Here is a 10,690-nt window from a genome sequence, read left to right as displayed (position 1 = left end):
GGTGGGGGCATGGAATGCGCTGCCTGTGGGAGTGGCAGAGTCAGAATCATTGGTGACCTTTAAGCGGTAATTGGATAGGTACATGGATGGGTGCTTAAGCTAGGACAAATGTTCGGCACAACATCGTGGGCCGAAGGGCCTGTTCTGTGCTGTATTGTTCTATGTTCTATGATGCCCTCTATTCCTTGCAAAATCACGTGTTTGTGTGGACGCTGGCAGATTTTACACCTGAACAAGATAGTCAAGCTTGTCCAAGGAAGTTTTTTTTTAAATAAACTAAAGGAAACATCAATTGCTTAGAGAGGATTTTAAAAATTGCTTTCTATATTTTGACTTTTGAGAAGACTTTTGAAGTCCATGCATGAAGATGGCTGCATAGACTGATGCTCTTGAGGGGAGAAGGCTCTAGTGAAGCTAGATTATTTTGTAGTAAAGAGTTAGTCCAAGACCAGAAACGTTGGGATAAAGCTCCAAAGAGTTTACAGAAAGTTGAGTGTGTTCAAGCATCAATGTATTATAACTCCAGGAAGATGCTGTCTGCAGTCCCAGTTTATAACTTAAAGTAACAAGCAATCTCAATCTGCCAAGGTATTAAGAAACAAGGACCCTGGTGTGAGTACTGTAAGAGATTTTCGATACTATACCAAGGTTTTGGATACTATACAAGACCTGTTGATTCTCTTTTGAAATTAATGAGGTTATATTGTTACCATGTGTTTAAAAATCTTTGAAACTGAGTTAGAAGTAGATACTTTGGTTTATTGTGTCTTCATTTATTTGGTGAATAAACTTTTGTTTTACTGTTGAAGCAACATCTATAACACTTTATGCTTTGGTCTCTTGCTGAAACATTTTTGTTAAAACAATAACATGATTTATCGAGCCAGGTTCCTGTCGGGATCTGACTTGTCCGGCAATAACATAGGCTGGGATCCAACACTTCATGAGAATGCTTCTGGAAAAAGTCTAACTTAAAGGTCTTATACAGCATGGCTCCAAAGAATGATCTTATAGGATTTCCAAATGTTAAGAGCAGTCCCAATGGATTGACAGGAATTAAATTCAACCTAGTTATTCAAGAAAAAGAGGGAGAAAAATCATATGTTGTAGAGTTAGGAAGAATGTATGAATGGAACAGCATTTTTTTTTACAAACCTACTGAAGTTTTCTGAGATTGTAACCAGCGGGGGAGATAATGAGAGGACCAATGGATCTCATACGGATTTTCAAACAGCATTTGACAAGATGTTTCACAAATGTCAGGTTCATGGAACTGCAGGGAACACTGGATTCAGATTGGTTAACAGACAGAAACCAACCAAGAAATAGGAGCAGGGTAGTCCATTCAGCCCCTCAAACCCAGCCAGAGCACAGTGCAAACAGGAAAGAGACGGTGACTCCCTAAGCATGGGAACAGTGAGGGAGGCAATCTACTGACATGGGCAGGGAATTAAGTTAAAAGGAACGAATTGGCATTAGCAGGACATCACCTGTCATGTCCATCAGGATTCCGTACTAGGGTCTGTATATTAATTTACTAAATGAAGGAATGAAATGCTGTATATCCAAGCTTATCAATGAAGTAAGATAAATGGGAACAGAAAGATGCAAAGAGCTATTAGTAAATTAAGTGAGTGGCCAAAACTGTGACCGATGGATTTCAATACTTTCATGTGTGACATCATCCACTTTGGATGCAAGAAAGAGATTGAAATAATTTTTGAGACAGTGAGGAGAATTGTGAAGGCAGAGGGATCATGTTCACAAGTCATTAAAAACTAGTCAGTAAGTTTTAAAGACAATTAAAACATGCCATCTTCTGACCTTTGCCAAATGACAGAAGGCCTACCTGAAGGCGTATGTGCGCTGATGCCAGCTAAGCTGACCCCGGATACTGTAAGCGATGGTGGTAACAAACTCCCCTCCAAGACCCAACTCGGAACACAGCTTCAGAGCAAATTTCTCAGGAGAGTTCTCCCTCTCAGACATGTCCCACTCAAACTGATCGACCAGCGAGATGTTTCCCACATGGATGTTCAGCTGCACAAACAATCTTCCATTAGTGCCAAGGTTCACACAGCCCGACTATATAAATAACCAATGGAGAGAGACAGAGACAGGCTGAGTGCAGGAAGGAGCCAGAGCACTTCCACTGAGAGTGCAGCTTTTCAAACTCAGCCAGGCTCCCTGCTCTGGGTCAGACTTGTGCCTCTCATGATATCCACAAGGGATGGTCATTACTCTAGTAACCAGACTCCAGTTGGTGCCCAGGATCAGCAAGTTCAGCAGAGACCTGGAGACAAAACCTGGGATCTTCTTGTTCTCAGTATTGCAACTGGTTTATGTGCTCACTATGGGAGGTCTCAGTGGGGTGTTATATTGTTTTGACAGATCCAGTGAGAACAGGAGAAGTCAATTTCTTATCAGACCATGCCTTAAGAGTTTCAGCAATATTATTTGCACTGAAGCTCCTCTTGTGTGAGATGATCATTTTCGGCAGATTTTCCGTATCAGTGTGCTGACTCAAACTCAACTGGAGCTAACTATCATGCCAACAATCGGCACAGAGCCAGTTGAGCACCACTGATCACCAGCGCTTCCAGCTAGGCTAGGGTAATTGAGGAGTCGGTCATGAGCATTTGGGGCTGTGTTGGGAGGGGAAGATCACCTGACATAAAATCCATTAGGTCCATGACTGAAACAGAGTTGCAACAAAAACAGAAATGGCTGAGAAAACTCAGCAGGTCTGGCTCCATCTCTGGTGAAAGAAACTGAGTTAGCATTTCAGGTCCAGGACTCTTCTGCAAAACTGGTCAAGGTGGTATTTTCTGCTTTCTTGCCACAGATGCTACCAGTCCTGCTCAGTTTTCCTAGCAATTTCTGTTTTCCAGCATCTACATTTCTTTGTTTTTTTCTGAAACAAAGCTGAGTTGGCCCTTTCACCAGACGTCAGCCGAAATGAAAATAAATATCACAGTTTCACAACAACATCAATTGCTGCTCCTTGTGGTATCTCATTCCAAACCATGACTGTCAGTGGCAGCAGTCTGTTTGACGTAAGGGAGTTCTATCACACTTGAGCCTAATCTCAAGTTCTACCAGATTTTACAGCAGGTGGTAAGAAAATGAGGGCATAAATTTACCTAGATTTACTCCACTCTTTTATCCAACAGCACTGGGCCTGAGTAGAACATCTCACACTGTGCAGAACTCACCTTAATGATGACTCTCTGATCAGACTGATCCTCTAGAATACTGTCTGTTGGGTAGGAGTCAATCTGTTGGCGTATCGCTGATGCAATGGCAGGGACAAAGGTCAAAGGATTCAAATCGAGGTCATCACACAAAATCTCTGCAAACATCTCTGGTGTCATCAACTTTTCTGCAAAGATTGGTGAGAAACTAATTGTGAACAGGAAAAGCAATGCTCAATTACAGCAGACACAGCACTAATCTGAAGACTTGAATAATAACTCACTTAGCTCCACTGATGCTCCAGCACATGTACTTGGACACAGTTGGAGTTATTAAGATGCCCGATGTAGTCCAGTGGGTAACTCTTGTCAGAAGGTCCTGGTTTAAGTCTCATTCCACACATATAAGCAAATAGTAATGCTGTTGATAACATCATTTTGATTGCACAATCTCCCCATGTCTGTGTGGGTTTCTTCCCACAGTCCAAAGATGTGTAGGTTAGGTGGATCAGCTAGTCTGAATTGCCCACAATGTCCTGGGATGTGTAGGTTAGGTGGCTTAGCCATGGTAAGTGCAGGATTACAGGGATAGGGTAGGGGGTTGGTTCTAGGTAGGATGCTCTTCAGATGGTTGGGGTGGTCTTGAAGGGCCAAATGGCCTGCTTCCACACTGTAAAGATTCTATAATTTAATGAGACACGAGAGTGACTTAAAAGCTGCCAAGGCTTAGAGGTCACATTTTGAGGATAGGTTGCATTAATGTAGTTTGCGATTGGGAGACTGAAGGTGTTTAAAACGATTATTGGATTCAACAATAATTTGGTTCTCAACTTCCTAGCCCCCTGCCAGCAGATTTTGTCTGAATCCTTGAATTTCTTTCCCTACACAAGATTATGTAACATCCCTTTGTTTGGTTATTAGTGTCCTGCACCAGTCAACAAACATGTATTATTCTAACCCCCATTTCCAGCACTTGGCACATTGCTTTGTATGCTATAGTGTTTCAAATGTTCACCTAAATGGGTCTTAAAATGTGAGAGGGTTTCTGGCTCCACCATCCTTTCAGGCAGTGAGTTCTAGATACCCATTACTCTCTGGGTGAAAATTATTTTCCTCAAAATACCCTTAACTTCCTGATCCTCAAAACGGTGATCCCTCTATTAACGAGAAAAGTTTCTCTCACACTAGCTATTTATGCCTCTCATAACATTGTACACCTCAAAACAGAGTTTGCATCTCAGTCTTCTCTGCTCTAAGGAAATCAAACCCAGCCTATCTATTCTATCCTCATAGTTCAATCACTCCAATGCAAGTAGAGTCATAGTGAATGTCTTTTGCACCCTCTCCGGTGCAATCGCATCCTGCCTATAATGTTATGATCAGAACGGCACACAGTACGTCAGCTGTGGCCTAACTAATGTAATATACAGCTTCATCATAATTTCCTTGCTCTTGTCTTTAATGCCTTGACTAATAATGGCAAATATCCCATATGCCTTCTTAACCACCTATCTACCTGTCCTGCAACCGTCAAGGATCTATGGATATGCACCCAAAAGGTCCCTCTAAATCTCTCTACTTCTTAAAGTCCTATCATTCAATGTGTACTCCCTTGTCTTGTTGGTTCTCCCAAAATGTATCACTTCATACTTTTCAGGATTAAGTTCCATTTGCCACCATTCAGCCCATCTGACCGCTCCACGAACTTGCTGATCATTTCTCCTATTAATGTACACTATAAATAGTAAGAGACCCAGCACCAAACCTTGTGGTACATCACTGGGCAAAGGCTTCCAGTCCCAAAAAATCCTTTGATTATCACCCTCTGCTTCTAGCCATTAATCATCAAATTGCCTTGGCTGCCATGGGGTCTTAGTTTCTTAACTAGTCTGCCATGCGAGACTTTATTAAAAGCCTCACTAAATTCCATTTTAACTATATCAACTACGTTGCACTCATCTCCACACCTTGTCACCTCCTTGGAAAATTCAATCAAATTTGTTAGGCATGGTCTTCTCCTGACAAAGCACTGTTGACTCTCCTTGATTAATCCTGTCTCATAATTGCTTCCAATAGTTTCCACTGATGTTAGAACAAAAAAACAAAAAGTTACAGCACAAGAATAGGTTCTTCAGCCCTCCAAGCCTGCACCAATCCAGATCCTTTATCTAAACTTGGAGTTTAATTCAGATAAATGCGAGGTGCTGCATTTTGGGAAAGCAAATCTTAGCAGGACTTATACACTTAATGGTAAGGTCCTAGGGAGTGTTGCTGAACAAAGAAACCTTGGAGTGCAGGTTCAAAGCTCCTTGAAAGTGGAATCGCAGGTAGATAGGATAGTGAAGGCGGCGTTTGGTATGCTTTCCTTTATTGGTCAGAGTATTGAGTATAGGAGTTGGGAGGTCATGTTGCGGCTGTACAGGACATTGGTTAGGCCACTGCTGGAATATTGCTTGCAATTCTGGTCTCCTTCCTATCGGAAAGATGTTGTGAAATTTGAAAGGGTTCAGAAAAGATTTACAAGGATGTTGCCAGGGTTGGAGGATTTCAGCTATATGGAGAGGCTGAAGCAGACTGGGGCTGTTTTACCTGGAGCGTTGGAGGCTGAGGGGTGACCTTATAGAGGTTTACAAAATTATGAGGGGATAAATAGACAAAGTCTTTTCCCTGGGGTCGGGGAATCCAGAACTATAAGGCATAGGTTTAGGGTGAAAGGGGATAGATATAAAAGAGACCTAAGGGGCAGCTTTTTCATGCAGAGAATGAGCTGCCAGAGGATGTGGCGGAGGCTGGTATAATTGCAACATTTAAGAGGCATTTGGATGGGTATATGAATAGGAAGGGTTTGGAGGGATATGGGCCGGGTGCTGGCAGGTGGGACTAGATTGGGTTGGGATATCTGGTCGGCATGGACAAGATGGAATGAAGGGTCTGTTTCCATGCTGTACATCTCTATAACTATTCTCTAAGGGGCTGTATCCCTCTGCTCCCTGCCCAATCATGTATCTGTCTAGATACATCTTAAATGACGCTATCGTGCCCGTCTCTACCTTCTCCGTTGGCAAAGTGATCCAAGCACCCACAATCCTCTGCGCAAAGAACTTTCCACGCATATCTCTCTTAAACCTTTCCCCTCTCACCTTGAATTCATGACCCCTAGTAATCGAGTCCCCCACTCTGGGAGAAAGCTTCTTGCTATCCACCTCTCATAATTTTGTAGGCCTCAATCAGGGCCCCCTCAATCTCCGTCTTTCTAATGAAAATAATTCTAATCTACTCAACTTCTCTTCTTAGCTAGCATCCCCCATACCAGGCAACATCCTGGTGAACCTCCTCTGCACCATCTCCAAAGCATCCACATCCTTTTGGTAATGTATCGACTAGAACTGTACTCAGTATTCTAAATGTGGCCCAACCAAAGTCCTATACAACTGTAACATGACCTGCCAATGCTTGTACTCAACACCCTGTCTGATGAAGGAAAACATGCCGTATGCCTTCTTGACCACTCTATCGACCTGCTTTGCCACCTGGACTGGAGAGTAGCTGACATAATTCCACTTTTTTGAAAAGCAGATAGTGAGAAAACAGGGATTTATACACTGATTAATAGGGAAAAAAGCTAGAGTCCATCATAAAGATTTAAGAGCACAGCACTTGACAGGATCAGACAGCACGGATTTAGGAGAGGTAAATCACGCTTGATAAATCTACTACAATTCATTGAGGACGTAACTAGAAGAGTTCAGAAGGGGGTGCCAGTCATGTAGTTGACTCAGGATTTTGGAAGGCTTTTGATAAGGTCCCACATAAGAGATTAGCATGTAAAATCGAAGTACATGGGGAATAACGTACTGTCACGGAGACAGCACTGGCTGGCAGAGGGGAAAGAAAGTAGAGAAACAAAGGTCTTTTTCCAAGTGATAGGCCGTGGCTAGTGGGGCACCACAGGGATCACTGCTTGGACCATAGCTATTCACAATATATATTGATAATTTAGAAATCAAGGCGGCACGGTGGCACAGTGGTTAGCACTGCTGCCTCACAGCGCCCGAGACCCGGGTTCAATTCCCGCCTCAGGCGACTGACTGTGTGGAGTTTGCACGTTCTCCCCGTGTCTGCGTGGGTTTCCTCCGGGTGCTCCGGTTTCCTCCCACAATCCAAAGATGTGCAGGTCAGGTGAATTGACCATGCTAAATTGCCCGTAGTGTTAGGTAAGGGGTAAATGTAGGGGTATGGGTGGGTTGCGCTTCGGCGGGTGGGTGTGGACTTGTTGGGCCGAAGGGCCTGTTTCCACACTGTAATGTAATCTAATCTAATATCCAAGTTTGGATATCCAGACGACATGGTTAGGTGGGAGAAAGAACTGAAAGGAGAATGCAGAGATGCTTCATTATGATTTGGACAAGATGAGTGAGTGGGCAAATGTATGAAGTATAATATAGATACAGGGCAGACAATCCACTTTGGAAGCAAAATCAAGGCGGCACATTGTCTGAATGATGACAGATTTGGAAAAAGGTAGATGCAATGGGATCTAGGTGTTGTTGCACCCATGTCACTGAAAGGAAGTATGCAAGTACAGGAGGTGGGGAAGGTGGCAAATGGTTTGTTAATCTTCATGGGGACAGAATTCAAGCACAGGAATAGGGATGTTTTCCTGCAATTATACAGACCAGATCTGGAGTAGTGTGTGCAGTCTTGGCCTTCTTATTGGAGGCAGGATAGAACCAAAGAACTGATACAGTACAGAAGGGGGCCAGAGACACCCAGATAACCTTTTAGTCCCATTTTCCTGTACACAGCCCATACCTCTGCAACCTGCAGTACTTAAGTGCAGATCCAGGTACTTTCAAAAAAGTTTAAGGTCTCTACTTCCATCACCAACTTGGGCAGTGAATTCTAGACTTACAATTCTCTGCACAAAATAGTTTTTCCTCACGTCCCCTTTAATCTTTCCGCCATTTAGCTTGCATTTACGACGCCTGCTTTTTGAATTCTTTGCCAGGTTCCTCCTGCTTACTGTATCACTACCCATCATGATTTTGTGTACCTCAATCATGTCACCTCTCAGCCTTTTCTGTTCCGAGGCTATCTCTCCATGTAGTTACAATTCTCCAGCCCTGGCAACATTGTAGAAAATCTTCTCTGCACTCTCTCCAGAGCCAATATGCCTGTCCAGTAAGGTGGTATCCAGAATTGCACACAATATTCCAGTTGTGGTCTCACCAGCGTCTTATATAGTTTCATCGTTATATCCCTACTTTGATGTATTTATTGGAACTGTATTCTGTACATCTGCCAATGAAGGATAGCATTCCATATGATGCCTATACAATCCTATCTATTTGCACTGCTACCTTTAGGGACCTATGCATTTGCAGGCCCAGATCTTGCACTTCATCTACCTATCTCAGTACATAATGTCCCCTTTTTATTTTCAGGTTCTACTCTCAGAATGGACTAATTTGAGGAACCTCAAAGGGTTCCAACAGTTGAAGAGAAGGATATTTTTGTTAAAAAGCTATGTGTAACAAATACCTAGAATGAACTGTCTGGAAGGACAGTGGAATCAGATAACCTGAAGGAAATATTTGCAGGGGTAGGATGTGAGATTAACTGGACAGAGTTAGTACAGTTACAATTGCTTGAAGCCCCTGTACAGGGTCATTCGATTATTCTAGGCCTGCCCAGTAGGTTGTCACTGTTTACCATGGCCTCTTCCTTGTCTGGACACTTCCTCTGTTCATATCACAGTTTATGCTAGTGAACTGAAGGAAGCCTATCTACTGGCTCAAAAGCCTGAAGCAGAATGGCCCAGATGTATTCTATGGGTCATAGCAATGGGGAGGTATTTCCATTACTTCTACTCACCATTCATGTTCCACGTGAAAGCATCCCTCAGCTTCTGTCCGTCTATCTCCATGTCAAGGCGAATAGGAACCAGCACCTCTGCCTGAGATGCATTTTCATGGATTACTGCTGGGTCATGGTCATCAAAGCTGAAGGAGAAAGATGTAGAGAGTGAAGAAATGGTCTCATTAATACACACCAACATCTATCTTCTGTTGCAGATCTGTGAACCTCTCAATGTTCAGTTATTATGTAAAACTTTAAGAACACAGGCCACTGCTAAAGAAAGTGAAACTAATTCAAAGTTAAAAATCACACAACACCAGGTTATAGTCCAACAGGTTTAATTGGACGCACACTAGCTTTCGGAGCCCCGCTCCTTCATTTGGTGATTGTGGAGGGCACAATTCTAAGGCACAGAATTTATAGCAAAAATTTACAGTGTAATGTAACTGAAATTATACATTGAAAAATACCTTGATTGTCTGTTGAGTCTTTCATCTGTTCGAATACCATGATAGCTTCACTTCTTTCAAGTGTAAATCACAAACCTTTTTTTAAAAAGTTGCATTCTCAGGTTAGCTGTAACAATTGATGTTAGCTAGACAATATGTTGAAGGTGTTAGCCCCCTGTGTTCTCTGTCTATGCCATGATGTTTAGATTGATTCTAATCTAAAAAGAGAGATAAGTGGGGGTGAATTTGTACTTGCAGAGTTACATTGTACTTTGCTCAAAAACTGCATGAATTCATGTAAAATTCTGTTATCTCACTTTTTAGATTAGAATCAATCTAAACATCATGGCATAGACAGAGAACACAGGGGGCTAACACCTTCAACATATTGTCTAGCTAACACCCATTGTTACAGCTAACCTGAGAATGCAACTTTTTAAAAAAAGGTTTTGTGATTTACACATGAAAGAAGTGAAACTATCGTGGTATTCGAACAGATGAAAGACTCAACAGACAATCAAGGTATTTTTCAATGGATAATTTCAGTTACATCAGACTGTAATTTTTTGCTATAAATTCTGTGCCTTAGAATTGTGTCCTCCACAATCACCTGAAGGAGTGGGGCTCCGAAAGCTAGTGTGCGTCCAATTAAACCTGGTGTTGTGTGATTTTTAACTTTGTACACCCCAGTCCAACACCGACATCTCCAAATCAAAACTAATTCAATGCATTCTTACAGGAAACATTCAGCTAGTCTAGCAGCATCTGTAAAGAGAGAAAAATAATTAACATTTCAAGTCATTATGACCCTGATTCAGAACTGGACATCTAGGGCTAATTCAAACTTTGAAATGGTGTAAAGAAAAAGAGATGATCCACGACAGAATGGAAACCAGGAAAGGTTGAATGATACCAAAATGGTGAGATAAGGCAAAAATAATCGTTCGCCAAGACAGAAAAGGTCAGTCCAGAAATAGATACAAATGGCCAAAGCAAAATCATAATTCACAAGTGAGTCTGAAAAAAATGGGGGTGAGACGATTATCTGAATTTCAGTTCAGGGTTGAGGCTGAAAGGTTGGAAAACGCCTAATAACTGATTCCACAATCAAAAGAGGAATTGATGTTCCCCAAACTTACATCAAGCTTTACTGAGCACTCTTGAGAAGGCTTCAGCAGAGGGCTCAGA

General features: G+C 42.2%; 1 protein-coding gene across 6 annotated transcripts in view; it reads right to left on the bottom strand.

Annotated features, from left to right (window-relative positions):
- Positions 1 to 10,690, bottom strand: part of LOC122562876 (SWI/SNF-related matrix-associated actin-dependent regulator of chromatin subfamily B member 1-A) — a 33,841-nt gene that overhangs the window by 4,004 nt on the left and 19,147 nt on the right. For 3 of the 6 annotated variants that reach the window (XM_043716182.1, XM_043716180.1, XM_043716181.1), the window contains exons 5-8: positions 9,069 to 9,196; positions 3,479 to 3,584; positions 3,216 to 3,402; positions 1,850 to 2,040 (exon numbers count right to left, since the gene is read on the bottom strand). In XM_043716182.1, the coding sequence (XP_043572117.1) occupies positions 1,850 to 2,040; positions 3,216 to 3,402; positions 3,479 to 3,584; positions 9,069 to 9,196 (612 nt within the window). The remainder of the gene's footprint in view (positions 1 to 1,849; positions 2,041 to 3,215; positions 3,403 to 3,478; positions 3,585 to 9,068; positions 9,197 to 10,690) is intronic. The other 3 variants (XM_043716184.1, XM_043716185.1, XM_043716183.1) reach the window with 1 other exon arrangement.

The sequence above is a fragment of the Chiloscyllium plagiosum genome, chromosome 25, assembly GCF_004010195.1.
Source record: "Chiloscyllium plagiosum isolate BGI_BamShark_2017 chromosome 25, ASM401019v2, whole genome shotgun sequence".
Taxonomy (NCBI): domain Eukaryota; kingdom Metazoa; phylum Chordata; class Chondrichthyes; order Orectolobiformes; family Hemiscylliidae; genus Chiloscyllium; species Chiloscyllium plagiosum.
This window is presented reverse-complemented; position numbering and strand designations above follow the sequence as displayed.